Source organism: Mya arenaria, chromosome 9 (genome assembly GCF_026914265.1).
Source record: "Mya arenaria isolate MELC-2E11 chromosome 9, ASM2691426v1".
Classification (NCBI taxonomy): domain Eukaryota; kingdom Metazoa; phylum Mollusca; class Bivalvia; order Myida; family Myidae; genus Mya; species Mya arenaria.
In genome coordinates this window covers 28577670-28593788 of record NC_069130.1, presented here as the reverse complement: position 1 = coordinate 28593788, position 16119 = coordinate 28577670, and the positions used below count along the sequence as shown (strand labels likewise).

General features: G+C 34.8%; 1 protein-coding gene and 1 non-coding gene across 2 annotated transcripts; one reads left to right on the top strand and one right to left on the bottom strand.

Annotated features, from left to right (window-relative positions):
* The first annotated feature begins 809 nt into the window (after positions 1-809).
* On the top strand, positions 810-14133 carry LOC128202782 (adaptin ear-binding coat-associated protein 2-like). Its single transcript, XM_052903916.1, is given in 8 exon segments — positions 810-966; positions 2392-2492; positions 3002-3106; positions 3860-3941; positions 6465-6573; positions 7249-7314; positions 7316-7746; positions 12051-14133. Coding segments are annotated over 8 exon segments (1023 nt in total). The 5' UTR covers positions 810-880; the 3' UTR covers positions 12094-14133.
* Trnas-uga (transfer RNA serine (anticodon UGA)) lies at positions 1260-1332 on the bottom strand. The gene has a single exon. It is a non-coding gene; the product is annotated as a tRNA-Ser (tRNA).
* Positions 14134-16119: the final 1986 nt, after the last annotated feature.

Here is a 16119-nt window from a genome sequence, read left to right as displayed (position 1 = left end):
ATCAATTAATAATTACTACTACTTATAACAGTTATAACAAATAAACTTTCTTAGATTTTCTAACAATTTATATCAAAAATCAGGGTTAATAGTTATTTAGATTTTAATTATATTTTTTATATCAGTCATATCAATGTTTTTTGTCTATTTGTAAATTTCAAGATTTTATTTACAACTTATTTACAGATCTCATTTACATTTATAAGAAGACCTACAATGTTTTTCTTTATACTCAAGATAAAAAATAAAATAAAATTAAGGGGCCGAAATGTCTCAGTTGAAAATCACGAAGGGGCCGAAACGTCTCGAGTCATTTCAATTAAGGGGACGAAATGGCAGGGCCGAAATGTCTTAGGGGCCGATTTGGTAGTAGGCCGATTTGGTAAGGGGCCGATTTGTCTTGCTCCCATAAAAATATACTGGCTGAGTACCTCAATCGGAACAGTATCTCAAAATGGAACAACCGTTATAAAGTGTTCCGATTTAGGTACTCATGAACCCAGAATGATTAGATTTGTTCTTAATCATCAATTCGAATTTATTATCATAATTCTTAAAGACATAATAAATTAGACTGGTACCCTCATTCTCTTTAGATTTTTATCAAAAAGTAACGTAGGGTACCAGTCTATAATAAATGGAGGTTGAATAAAAGTCTTAAAATAGATTTTTTTTTTTATAAACGAGAAAAAGCGGGAATATTAATATTTCATCAAAATTCGTGGCAGTAACCTTTAAAGGGAAATCACTGCGTACAAGTTACATTGCACAGAAGAGCATGTGGCCGTATTACAAAAGAACGTTTTGGTGTGATTTTTTTATGCAAGCGTCATAATGACTAGGACTTAATCTCACTTCCGGTCAGTATCGAAACGTCAAAATGGCTGAGTATGAGAGTGTTTTGTGTGTAAAACCGACAGTTCATGTCTTCCGAATACCACCAAGACCTTCTAATAGAGGATATAGGTAATTCTCCTTAATTATTTTTCAAGTTGCTGAGACACGTGCAGTAATTTTGTTCGCTTATGTCAATTATGAACAAAGGGGCGTTTTATTGATTTTCATTTAAAATACGTGATCAATTTTAGACGTTAACGCTAGTGACAGTGGCAGAAAAAGGAACTTTCAGTAAATTTCTATCAAAAAGTCATATCCTTGGTGCCAGCCACATGTCGATTTTTGCTTTCACCTGAATGCGGCGTCAACAGGAGGTTTGGCGGTGGGGGGCACACTGAGGGTCACAGGGTGAGAAAAGTGTGCAGCCAGACCGGGGCTCGAACCCGGGACCCCTCGCTATCAGGGCGAGTGCTCTACCGACTGAGCTACCGGACCGCTTACACACCTCCTCAGTCCTCACCACATGTATAGGTATCGCTACCGTGACATACTTCCCGGCAAACTGGAAATTCGTCCTCGAATTTGAGGAACACCAGTGCTAAGGAATGCACATAATTAACACTGAGAGCGCATTATGCTGCCAAACATTGCTGCCACGGCCCCACGTTGGGCGCCAAATGTCACGGTGAGAAAAGTGTGCAGCCAGACCGGGGCTGGAACCCGGGACCCCTCGCTATCAGGGCGAGTGCTCTACCGACTGAGCTACCGGACCGCTTACACACCTCCTCACCACATGTATAGGTATCGCTACCGTGACAAGTGGTTAGCACCTTCTCCTGACTTCTCACTATGGTTATCAATATCTTGAAATGTATTTATAGATCAGGATCTGACTTTAAAGTATCATATTCATTTTTCACTTTATTACTCAATGTGTTCACAGGGTTTCCGCTAGGAATTTCACAATTCATTTGATAGGGGAGGGGCCAGGAGGGCATCCCCTACCTCCAGCCATTCTTTTCTCTAAGTTATGAAAATGGTGCTATTTCCTGTATTTAAAGCAAGAATTTGGTATTTTCTCATTTATTCTGACAATTGAATCAACTCATTTATTGTTATGTAAGGGTATTGTTTATATTAACACTGTTGAGGTCACAGCAAAATGTGTAAAACATGGTGTCTTAATGCAGGAACGTTAAACTTGAAATGCCCGGAGCATGTGAATTATGAGATCTAGGTTGTTACCATTAACGGGTTGGATAAAATCATCAAAGTTATGGTGAAGATACCATGACCTTTACCCTTTCATGTACTTTGGCAACTGCACATAGGCTTGTCGGATTAAAGCCTGTCAGGACAAATAAACCATACATCTGTAATAAGCCTTTCCAGCGGAAGGGACGTTGGGCTCAACAAGTCATAAAGGCCTGGTGGGAACCCTGTGTTCACCATTGGTATAGTATGATTTCAGTATTTGTTAAAAATGAATAATAAGGATAAACTTACTTCACACTTTTTTTTTAAATGTTTTATATTATTTGTGCATATTTGCAGGGCCTCTGACTGGAAGCTGGACCAACCTGACTGGACTGGAAGGATGCGTGTTGTTGCGAAAGGAAGGGACCTTTCTATTAAACTAGAGGATAAAACATCCGGTAAATCTCACTCTGAATAGATGTAAAGGATCTTCATGGAAAAAATGGCTCAAAAAACCCAAACAAAATGATAAAACAATAATAAAAAATATCACTTTTTCTTGGTTGTTACTGTAATTGTTGTTAGTATTGGTACACCTGGTGCCTTCAAATTTTGGAAGCAGGAAAACCTTTCCAAGTTCTTGTTACTGCCTTAAGCAGCACCAAAACCCGGTCTCAAAATGTAATTGTCCCTTCAGATGCCAGGTCAGTCACATCCCTGTGAAAGCTCTCGAACACATTAAGCTGATACAATATAACCAAACATTCATTAATCCTTGAAAAGCTTTAACATAAGCCATAACTCAATTTAAGATGTACACATCTTCCCAGAGAAAAAACAAAATATGCACATGTATATAGCAAGGCCCATAACTCTGGCTTTTGTAAATGTTAAGGTATGCCCCTTGTTTAACTGAAAAAGAACTCTTGTTAAACATGTGATATATATATTTGCTGCTTGTTTCCAGGTGAGCTGTTTGCACGATGTCCTATTGAGCAGTATCCCAGCATCGCTGTTGAGTCAGTGATGGACTCAAGTCGCTACTTTGTCCTAAGGATTATGGATGACAATGGTAGGAATTAAGTTTCTATGCAAAAGTGAGTCCATGAGTCTAAGATTCTTAAATTTAGTATCAAACTTCTTTATTTCATGGTTTTGGGTCCTAGTTCATGCAACAGAAAAATGAGATCATGAATGCTACCGGTACCTTGCACTAGTAAGCATTCATTTTATGACCTTGTCTCCTTAGATTATTTAGAAGATACATGTAGTCTGGCGGACTCCTAAACAAAAGCAGTGTCAAACACTGAGTGTTAAATAACGCATGATAAGGTATAAAACAAAATGTTCTCTTACTAGAACTATCTTTTAATGGCACTTTCATCCTTTATGGCTAAGCTCGCTGGTTTGTTGTTTGTGATTGAAATAAGAATTACAATTAACAAGCCAATTTTTTAAAATACATGACAATTATTTTATTTAAAGTATTTTTCAATTTAGTTTTGAACATGCTTGACAATGTTAAACTAGTGCTTGGCATTCAATTTGACCACTTATTACATCCCTTGTATATTAAAGATTGTTCGGCATTTATCAGGATTGGTTGTATATAAGCTTAAGTACATAAAAGGGTGTTCGACATTCATCATAATTGGTTGTATATATTAAAACTCAATTCATCCCTTCTATATTAAAGATGGTTCTTCATTCATCAGGATTGATTTTATATATAAGAAGTTCAAAACACTGCTTTTATATGAAAGGTCATTCTTCATTCATCAGGATAGGTTATATACAAACTCAATACACACCATTAATATTAAAGGTCGTTCTGCATTCATCGGGATAGGCTTCGAGGATCGAGGGGACTCGTTTGATCTCAATGTGGCGTTACAGGACCATTTCAAGTAAGGCATAAATTCCTTACAAAATATCATAAATGTTAGGAGCAATTCTGAACATATAAATTTAGTTAACTTTCCTTACATTGATTTTGTACTGTAGTTAACTTTGATTTTGTACCATTTTGGAAAACGTTTTCATTTTTATTCACTTATTCATTCTCACATCAGAAGAAATTTCAGAAGCTTAAGATCTTATAATGCATTTTTTAAAAATAGCATGTGGAAAGATTACGTTATTCACTAACACGCCGGCTATTTAATTAAGCGCTGTTCATGACAATATGTTTAAAACAGTTTCGTACTCGACTCATTTCCTTCATGATTGAATTTATACCAGTCACTCTTCACGCTCGTATATAATTTGGATATCGCAGGTAATGTGTGCAGTAACTACATCTATTACATAAATGGTGTGTACAAAACTAGACTATTCTCACGCATTTTCCTTTACATGTATGGTTACATGTAAGGTCTCTTTCAAAGAAATATGGATCTTTGTTATATACAGTACTTTGTATGATGGAATCCACCAATATTTAAAGCTTTCTAACTACATGTATTGGAAGGTATGAATAATTTAAAAAAGCCATTTGAGTTTTTACAAGCCAATGCCTTTTAGTATAGTAAAATACATGTAAAACCATGCACCACATCGTCATGTCATGTATTGTTTAACTGGCCCCGATTTCTCGAAACTTCTTAAGTCCCTTATAACAGGATTAAGCTAATCTCACTATTCTGTTGTTCTATTAAATGTGTTATATTTACTTCTTCAAGAATTTTTAGAAATTATGTAGGAATAATCTGTATGATGATCAGAATAAACTATTTTTCATTTATCAAAATCCATTTTCAGTATGTATTTTGGCTACTTGCAATAAGAGACATAAACCTGTTAAAGCTGCACTCTCACAGATTGAACGTTTTTAACTTCTACAATCTGATTTTTTGTTAGCAATCCTATATCATTGGTTTGCAGATATTTACGCAAAAATTTGCTCTTTCCAAGACAAAAAATAAAAAAGATAAAAAGTCTGTGAGAGTGCAGCTTTAAGCTTAAGAAGTTTCGAGAAATTGGGGCCTGGTGATTAGAAGTTAGATTTGTATGGTCTTTTTTTTTAAATAATAGCCATTGAGAAAAACTTAACATATATAAATCATGATTATAAAGCTTCCTCTAGTAAGTCTACTAATTGATCATACATTAATAACCATGGTTTAGACCATAGCAGGAAATAAGTCATTAGCTGAAGAAAATAATTGGACAAAGCCAGTGATTTCAATAAATGTAGGGGATTATATTCATAAGAGTGGTATTAATATTGCAGAGTTCATAAAACCAGTCTGACCCACTGGTCAGTGTCAAGTGTGGTATAATTACTTACCAGTAATTCGATGGAGGAGTACTTAGTAATGGTTTAATTGGTAATGTTTACAAAAAAAAAAAAGTATGTCAAACATGATCATGGAATGTATTGCAGTAGGATACAGCGCAATGCATACTGTAATAATTACATAAATATCATAGAATCATAGTAAATACTTATTTAAAAAAGGTTTAAATGCGGTCGTCTCATTTACCTATTTAAACAAAATATTCTCAATTTAAGCTGAAAATTCAATATTTTTCAACATATTTTTCCATTTTCTACCATGTTAATGGACTACATGTATAAGAATCTCGTAAAATAAATACCGATGATTATTAACCATTGTTTTGTAGAGGACCACACATTCATGGTCATTTCATATGGAATTTATTAGTTTAGTTTTTCTAAAATAGAAGAAAAGTTTTGTTTGCAATTTTAGTAAATGAGTTCAATAAATTTTGTATTGAATGCCCATGAATGTGATTTGTTCTTTATATCACAAATACTTATGTCCCAATTTACAGCAATAAATGGGGATGTCATTTATGATATAAAAGCATTTGTTTTCATTACACTCATATGTTTTTATTGTCTGAACCTACATGTATGAAAAATGAGGGAGTCCCTTTAAAGATCAAGTTAAAAGTTTCTGTTCAAGCATTCAGAAGCTAGCTACCTAATTAATATTCCAGTCCTATAAAAATCTTCGGCATAACTCCTTAAGTAAAGTCTAGAGTGTAAAGTTGGTGCCTCTGATCCTGTGATTTAAGCAGACACACTCCACACACCATCTAATTAAATTTATATTAAATGATGCAATTTGGACTGACCTTCCAAACCAACCATCCACCAATTAACCCCCCCCCCCCCCCCCCCCCCCCCCCCCCCCCCCCCCCCGCCTCCATCCCCAACTCTACCCTTTTTTCACCCCACCCTTTTTTCACCCCAATTAACCCATTATCCATTTTTATTTTTTCCCCAACATTCCCGATTATTTTTTTTTCTGTATATATTCAATTGTGTCCCCCATTTCTTTCCCAAGTATTTCCCTCAACTCTGTTCTCCCCGATCCCCAAAAACCCTGTCACCTCTTCCCCCCAACACCCAACTTTCAAACTTTCACAATTATTCTCAAACTCCCCCTTCACTTTTGCAGGCACATAAAGCAGGAAAAGGATGCTGAATCAGCCGAGAAGAACCTTGAGAAGGGGCCAAAGCTGGACCTAGGCTTCAAGGAGGGACAGACCATAAGGATTAACATCTCAGTAGGCACTCTTCCATGTCTGGTGGTTTAGAGATTTCTTAGCTGATAAAGGCTCATTTATAGCTCAGAAAGTTGTGAACAATTCATTAGTTCATTTGGTTATGTGCAACATCAAATTCATTTCATTAATGTAATGCTTATTTTTACAGCATTACCTAATCCCACTATCTTCAGGCAAAAAAGCTGTCTGTCAGTCTGTATAGTTCGATATTTAAAACGTCTATCTTGATGGAGTATATGTTTTTTGTGTCACCTGCATATTATACCGGGCATATGCTGTATGGCGTTGTTGTCTTAGGGTTTTAGTCAGGTTTTAAAAAGGACTGGGTGCTGAGGGACAAAAAAAATATAAGTTTGAATCAGAACAAAAGAAATATTTGATTATCTTAAGCATTTAATTCTTTGAAGGCAGGAGGGTGCACATTCTGGTCACCATGAAGGCAGAAGGGTGTTTTTAAAAAAGGACAGGGTGTAGCACCCTCCCATAACCCTCTAGCTAAGATCCTATTGTCTGCTGTGTCACATTCCAAAAAATGGATGCTCCAGGCAGGTGACATATTCAGTTCATCCTACTAAGGAATTACATTTTATCTTTGTAAGAATACTTTGTTTAAATCACTTAAATTTGATAAAATCAACCTGCTCACACTACTTTCACCGTATATCTCCTTTTCAGACAAAAAAGAATACTGAAGAAAACGGCTCCTCAAAGAAATCTCGACCAAGGGCAGCTGGTGGTGGTGGGGGGGCTTGGATTTCTCCCCCCACCTCCTGGGGCATCTGGTGGGATTAAAATCCCTCCCCCAGGGGGACCCATAGGTACGACCCCACCCTCTAGTATACCCCAACCACAGTCCAAGCCAGAATCACAACAGGCCATCGATTTGTTTGGAGACTTTCCCTCCAAAATGACAATTTCTTCTAACGCAAGTTCCGCAAATAGTTCTGTTCCAGTGCAAACAAAATCTCATGCACCTGCGTCAAATGTGGACTTATTATTAGATCTAGGAAGTGATAGTTTTTCATCTAGTTCTAGCCAGAGTGTAACTAAAGCCTCAAATCAAGGTCAGAGTTCGCTATTTGACCCCAAATTTGACCTGTTGTCGGGGACAGCTGATAGCGTGAAACCAGCTGGTGGCTCCGCTGATCCCTGGGGAGATTTTACCAGTGCCAGGTATTCATGTGTGTAGCATGTGGTGTATGGTTATGTTAGTCTGGTTTTTCTACTACAGATTTCTTTAGCGCATGTACTTCAGCATCATTTAACAAAATCCCCTGGACAAAATTCCACCTGCCTATTGCAAAGATGGACATAATCCCCCCTCCCCCATGCTTTTGAACAATCTTCTTTGTTGTTTTTGAGCAGAAATGTTTTTATACATTATATAATGATAATGTATGGCAAATATCATTTGAAAAAAAAATCATATGGGAAGGGAAGGATTAATTCAACTTATACAAAATTTGGTGGGGGTTGGTGATTTGTGCACATATGTAAACTCTTGAGGGGTGATATATGCAAAATTCTGTCATGGGGGGATTTTTGTCCATCTACATATTTGGAATGTCAGTTGGCAATGGAAAGAAAGATGCATTCAACATTGTATAAATGACTTTGTGTTTGAACAACAACTAAAGGAAAGTAACAAGTTTTTAAATTTCATCAGATACATGTATATTTTTCAAAATAAAACACAAAAAACAGTTGCATAATTAGATGAGTAGAATTCTTTATAATAATTTTTTTATATGGCATCAAATCAGAAGTGGAAATTAGAATGCTGCTGAAGTACAGTGCTCATCCAACTGGATAAAACTGGATAAGTTATCCAAAGGTTATTATTGGCTCATTTGCACATTAAAGCTATTTGATTGGTCAGCAGTAATTTTTGAAGAAATATTGATCAATCAAACATTTTGGCTTAATTTAACCAAACCAAAAATTTAACCAGTTTTATACAATTGGCTACATTTTTCTATTCAGCCTAACTAAAACACTGCTTTAGGATTTCAAACTTCCACAGCATACGGGTACACACAATTCATTATTTTATTATCTTGGGTCAACTATGTCATGTACCTAAATTTGATGTGAGCAACAAGTTTGATTTCAAAGTTTGCTTTGACTAAACACAGAAATCCTGCATTCACTGTCACTTTTTTGTTTTCAACATTTGTTTGTCATATTTTTGACTAGAAGTGTACCAGTGCTTGAGAAGTTTGAAACTTATGAAACGGTGTTGAAAGGCTATCGCTAAAACTAATCTCTTTGTATTTAACTCATAGCAACTTATTTCTCTGTTTATAGGAAACTAACATCTCTGTGTAGGTATTTATCCCATGTTTACATAGGGCTGTCTTACCAACATTTCATACGTTTTGTAAAAAAATAAAAAAAATTGGTAAAATATTTTTCGAATTATTTTTTTCTTTCATATGTGATTAAATGTGAAATACATATTTTGACTGGAACTGTTAGGTCATTTTAAATATTAATCTTTTCCCTTATAATATACGCCTTTTTACTCTTAATTAGTATAATGAGGCAATTAACCAGGGGTGGCTGATGTGGCCACTTCTCTATGAAGGAAAGGGTTAATTAAAAAGATTTGATCTTAATTTTCTTACTGATACTCTCTCAGAATTCAAATGAATTTTCACGATATTTTGTCATATGGGTGTTGATAAGACGTCCCCATACCTCTCAACCGGTATTAATCATTCCACTGCATTTTACACTACCAAGTGCAGATTTAAGTGTTGTCTTGTATATGTAACAGATTAATGCACAAAAAGTCATTTAAATTGAAAAATAATTATTTATACCCATATAATCATGAACCTAAATTCCCTATTTTATGCTTCTTATTTTATTAATAATTCTGAAAAAATCTGAAATTGGCCTTCACAGTGTGGAGTTTTGACACGAATACATTAATTTTCAAGTGTCAAAATCCATGATTTCTTTTTGTTCATGTGTGAAAACTTTGCTCAAGGGTAAAAGCCTTGAATATAAGGGTTATTTTGAAAGGTCATCTAATATTTACATAAAAACACCAAATGTATAAATTTGAAAATGTTTGTGAATTGGTAGAAATGAAGCTCAGTGAAATTGAAAGAAAATGTTATTTTCATCAACTGTTACATCTAAAATATTGTTTCCATGACAACAAACATGTGTTATTAACACAAGTGAAATTTTATCGCAACATTTGCGAACAAGGTATAAATGCTTCAACATGAAAGCATACAAATGAATTAAAACATTTTTCATTCATCAATAAGGATTGCATTGAACTTCATTTTTACCATGTTACAAAGTATGTCTTTCTTCATATACATGTAAAGATGCCTCAAACTTCACAAACAACCTTCGTATATAACGAAACTGTGATGTCTGTTTCTTTCTTTCATGCTTCTACTTGTAAAGGAATTAAATGATGAAAAGGTATCCATAGCAGCAGCCAAGAATACAAACTTGAGCAAATGAATTATAATTATAAAAATATAAGCTTCTGAGACAAGGCCATGTTATATTTTGAAGTTTTTGTTAAAGTCTCTCAGAAACTGGCTTTATTCTGTCATCAACTGATTTGTTCTTATTAACATTCTTTAAAATCTGATAAGAAAAACTAAATATATTGAACAGACATGTTGCTGTTCAATGTCTGTGCTTTTGGCTGCTGTCATCTGTCTGTGTTGTACCAACTGTTTAGAGTATACCTGGGTTAATCTGAATAAAATTATATCATCAGTATTTGCTCTGCGTGCATATCTGAGAATTACCCATAGAAGGTCACCTTCTTGCAACCTTTTCTCTAATATATGTTCTGCATGAGGATCTGAGGATGACCCATAGAAGGTCACCTTCTGTAAATCTTTCCTTTATATACAATTGTATGTTCTGCATGAGGATCTGAGGATGACCCATGGAAGGTCACCTTCTGTAAATCTTTCCTTTATATACAACTGTATGTTCTGCATGAGGATCTGAGGATGACCCATAGAAGGTCACCTTCTGTAAACCTTTTCTCAAATATATGCTCTGCATAAGGTTCTTAGGAATGACCAATAGATGGTCACCTTCTGGTAATCTTTCCAACAATATGCAAGAGGATCTGAGGACAACAAAATAGAAGGTCACCTTTCTGGCAACCTTTCATGCAACTAATCAAAGGCCTTTATTAAAATCCTTGAAAGTTGGCGTAGAAGTTAAATAATTGATCCCATATTCAGCTGGGATTGCAAAATTAAGCCTACGCTGTATTTCAGCCAATTTTAATCATGCAAATGGCATATTGACTGAGATATAGATAACAATATGGGTACCTCGGATCATTCACATTATATATTTCCAATAAGTGGTCATCAGTTATTTTCACATGCAGGACCTAATGTCTTTTCCTCTGCTTATAATATGTACAAAAGGTTAATTACTTATATAAGATACACATGTATTAGGCTTTTAGCCATGTTTTAAAAAGGGGCAGGGTACTGCAAATAGGGACAGGGTTTAAAAGGTGAAAAGGTTACAAGGACTGTATTACAAATTTGACAAATAATGTAAGAAACATGTTTTTAGGTTGCGGCTGCCAGATATATTATATGTTTGTACATCTATGAATAATCATATGATAAGCTTTAAAAAAGTAAAAAATATTGGAATATCGAAATCATGTTTAAGTAAACAGAAGGGTGCTCACACATTTGAAACCCCTCGGCCATTTTCCTTCGAAAACAACCTCGGATGTATATGGACTGTTTACAGTGTCAGAAATGCTCACATTTAACTACGCGGCAAGTAGATCTCGTAGTAATTTCAATTTACAGTTAAACTTGATGACTTTTCTCATGGGAATCTAAATTATTTATGCAAAAATATACTTCACTGGCAATCAATTTGAACTTAGATATACAAAAAAAATCTTTAAACACTACAATTATTAATGTTATTATTTAAAACTACGAACAACTTATACTGATGAAGTGGCATACATCCGAGGTTGTTTTCAATGGAAAATGGCTGAGGTGTTCCAAATGGGTGCACACACTGGTCTCCATAAAGGCAGCGGGTTGCTATTCAAAAGGACAGGGTGCTAAAACCTCTTAAAACTCTTTAGCTAAAATCCGATATGAATGTCACCATTATAAGAATGGATAAAAAAGATATATATTAAAAAGATACACTACTTTATTAAATGTTGAGTCTAGAAGAAATGATAATGTGAACTTCTGCTATAAACTAGATTTATTTATGTAAAACAGACAGCTTTTAAAATTATCAAACAGATATATATATATTATATATATAGTGTTCATATAAAGTGGCATAGTGTTCAAACTTGTATCTTGTCTACTGGCCAAGTCTCTGTTTAAATCAGCCGATTCATCTTGATAAGACTGCATATTGTCAAAATAAAATATAAATAATAAAGTTTGTTGCAATTACGTTATGTTTCTTTTAAAAACTTATTTCAGCAGTAGCAGCAGTTCTGATACAGGCTGGGTGAATTTCGCATGACCATGGAATACCTAATAGAACTCATCATTTGCTTCTAAAAGAATCCCCGGAGTGCATGTTGTTGCAAAATTTTGGAGCTTAAAAGGAAAACACCATTAAAGCCCACTGTGTATATGTTTATGATGGACAACGGAGACTGAAACAATATATTCATGAGTCATAAATGTAAATATTAGGAGGATTGTTCTGAACTTGGTAAAAGTCAATAACATTGATAATGCCATTGTCATAAACTTTCAAATCTTTATTGCTCCACAAGTTTCATTGAGAAACACTTGTTATCTTCAATTCTTAACCATTTGGGGCTGAAATTGAAAAAAAATGAACAAATTTTGGACCAATTTTATGCCATGTTCTGTTACTGATATTGGTCCGGCAATGGTTAAATCAGTCGAGACTGGCAATTTGTCAGTTTTTAGAATGCCTGGTTTCAGTATTCTTGATTTCTTTAAATATAAGAGCTTACCATGGCATTTTTCCAAAGATGTTGTTTTTCATTTTCCTAACTTTACTAGAGTTCTGAACAATCGAACTACTGTTTCATGTCCCTGTCATTATAAGGAGTTGAAATAGTGGTGCAATGATTCATTCCTCATGTGGTGTAGTTGTATGATTTAAAATGACTTGAAATGTTATTCTGTAATATTATACAATAAATGGAATAAATATGTGAATTGTCTGGCACTGCTGAATGCTATATTGGTTTAAAATACATGAACTTGAATTTATTTACATTTGATGTTGGACTACCATTTTGTTAAAGGGACTTGACACCAGATGGTACCATTGCAAGAAAAAAAAAATTGTCAAAAAAATACTTAAAATTGATATATCGTTGTGCTCAACGCAATGCTACTAAATTACTGATGTATCACCCCGTTGCCCCTTTTTACACGCCCTGTCATATTTTTCTCGCCCCCTTGCGCCCTTCTGGCCATTCAGATCGTTGTTTATCACAAAGTTACGCCTTAAAAGTATTTCATTGGTCAATGTCGCCGTTTCCTAATCTGTCACAGATCAGTGCGTGCTAAGGCACACGACCGTCATCACCGCGGGTCGGATTAAAGGTAATTCACGCTTATAATCAGAGTGCTAATTGCTGTTCATTATGACACATTATTCCTTGTCTGAGACATCGAAGTTGTGCCTCTAAATGTCGATCTTTGATGCCGATGTTGTTACAGTTTTAATTAATTTAGCCATTAATAATCGGTAATCTCCTTATCACATAATTGGGTCGTCTATCATCCAATTATCGAAACGTCCCATGTTAACCAATCAGAGAAGACACTGGTCAAATGATTAAAAGTTTGTTAAATTGCGATAGAAAAAGCGAATAATTGATGAAAAATGTTGTCAAGCATTAGTAAACAATTGATACTTGCAGTGTAAAAACAAATACTATATGTATCTGTACTAAACACAGGTCTTTCACATGCTATATATACACATTTTAAACTGGGAAACCGTTGTCAGCTTTTTTTGAACGGTTAATCTCAACTGAGACAGTAACAGGATATTCTTTTAATCATGGATGTATTATTGGCCTCATACAAGCTCGTATTAATTATTCTAGGCTTGTTTTGAGGAAATACTGTATTTGCAAATTTGGGGCCATCTGGTGTCTAGTCCCTTTAAGGCTGAACAGGCTTGCAGTGTTATTTAAATGATATTGTCTCTGAAAATGGCATTGTGTATTCTAGGATAAATGCTGATTCATTTGTCCTTTGATGAATGTATTTATTTATATTAAATATTTTCTACGGTTAATTTCAAACCTCCAAATGTGTAAAAATGCTTACAATTTATTTTTGATTTTTTGTATGATTTAAATGTACATTCTAAAATAGAAAATATTGTGTATGTTCTTTCGTGATTCATTTATCAGTACAAACACACAATAATCTTCACTTTATTGATATGTACATTTGTTCAATATTTCATTCCGTAGATAGATGTGCTGTAATATTCTATGTTAAGGCATTGTTGATGTAAATTCGTTATGGAGGAAATTTGCTCTAAATAAATGAAATTATAAGCCATGGTATTTGTAATATATTTTTATCATTTGTTTTCAATAGACTTATGTAGGTAAAACATTGAATATGTTCTTGTGTACGCTGCACATCAATAAAACTTAATCTCTGTGATGGCATTTTAGCATACAAAATCCAAAATCGGAAACAAGAAACATGAAACAACAGCGCAAAACTCCATAACTTATGTAGCAACCACATCTTTTGACTGAGTGCAGGCAACTGTATCAAGTCCTGTCAGTGTGCAGGCAACTGCACAAAGTGCTTTCAGTATGCAGGCATCTGTGTCAAATCCTCTCTGTGTGCAGGCAACTTACGAAGCCCTGTCAGTGTGCAGGCAACTGCATGAAGTCCAGACAGTGTGCAAGCAACTGTATCAAGTCCTGTCAATTAAGAGGGTTAGTTGATTTTAACTCTACTGGCCAAACAAGAGTTAAGGGATGGGACGATTACCCCCATTCATGTGTCTGCCTCTACACAATTGCTTCTGAACATCGAAATAATGTGCCTTGGGTCAAAAAGCTTTCAAAATCTTCTTGTCTGAAACTGCTAGGCCCAGACCTTATATAATTTGTATGTAAACTCATAAAAAAATCATAGTGGTCTTCTACCAAATAATGCCCCTGGGGTCATGGCTGGCCCTGCCCCAGGTCTCACAAGTTTCCTACAGACTTAAATAAGAAAACATTTCATAATCTTCTTGTCTAAAGCCACAAAGCCCAGACCTTTGATATTTGTTATGTAGCATCATAATTATGATGGTCCTCTTAAGTTTGTTCTTATTATCCTTCTGGGGTCAAGGCTGGCCCCACCCCTTCCGACCTACTTTCTTATTTTAAAGCTATAGCAAAGAAATTTGGACCAACTTTTTGAAAATTACAGTCAATGTTGTGATTGGATGACCTAGACTGTGACCTTTTACTTGTTTTCTTATTTTTGAAGCTACAACAATGAAATTAAGACTATGTGTACAGTTTTGAAAACAAATATCAATGTTGTCCTCAGATGACCTTGACTATGACCGTTTGACCTACATTCTTATTTTTGGAGCTGCATTAATGATTTTTTGAACATGTATACAGTTTTGAAAACCAATTTCAATGTTGTCCTCCGCTGACCTTTTGCAAACAAATATCAATATTTACCTTGACAGGTGACCTTTATACCTACTTTCTTATTTTTGAAGCTACAACAATAAAAATCGGACAAGGTGCACAGTTTTGAGAACACATATCAATTAAGCTTATATATTTGGTGTGCAGACTGTTCCTCTACCAAGAATGTTCAAATTATGCCCCTGGGTTCAAACATTTAACAGTGGTAACAAAAGGTCAAAACTTTTACTCAGGTAAGCAAATAAGGGCCATCATGGTCCTCTTGTTAATACTTGCGAGGTTCAATTCACACAAATATGTAGCAAAATAATGTCACTATGGAGCTAAGATATTCCGATTTACAATATAAAATCGACTAAAATCTGAAACACCAAGTACCTTAGGAGCATTTTTTTATCTAAGAGAAAAGTATGTTTACTTTTTATTGGCCAAGTTTCAGTATCAGCCTTATTATGGCATACGCTCCATTTTCTCGAAATATCTCAAGTGTAACAGGACTGAGGTACATATTCTATATAGCCAAATGACTTGCTTAAAGTTAGTTTTATATACCAAGCATAGTTTCTCTTGATTCTCTATATAGGTCTTAAAACTCTTAAACCTTTAAAAAGGAGAATATACTACATAATGTTTGTCACGAATATTGCAAGTTTATGTTGATCCGAAATTATGAAAGTCTGTAAAAATAATATTTCCAAGGACAATATTGAAATATGTTTTCAAAACTGTAGACAATCCGGAAATGCGTCAAAAAGGTCATGGGTCAATGAGGTTCAAGGACACTATTCAAATTTATTAGCAAAACTACATATTTTCCCAAGTTTGCTATAGTTTTAAGAGTATGAAATGTAGGGTAATAATTCAAAATGATTCTA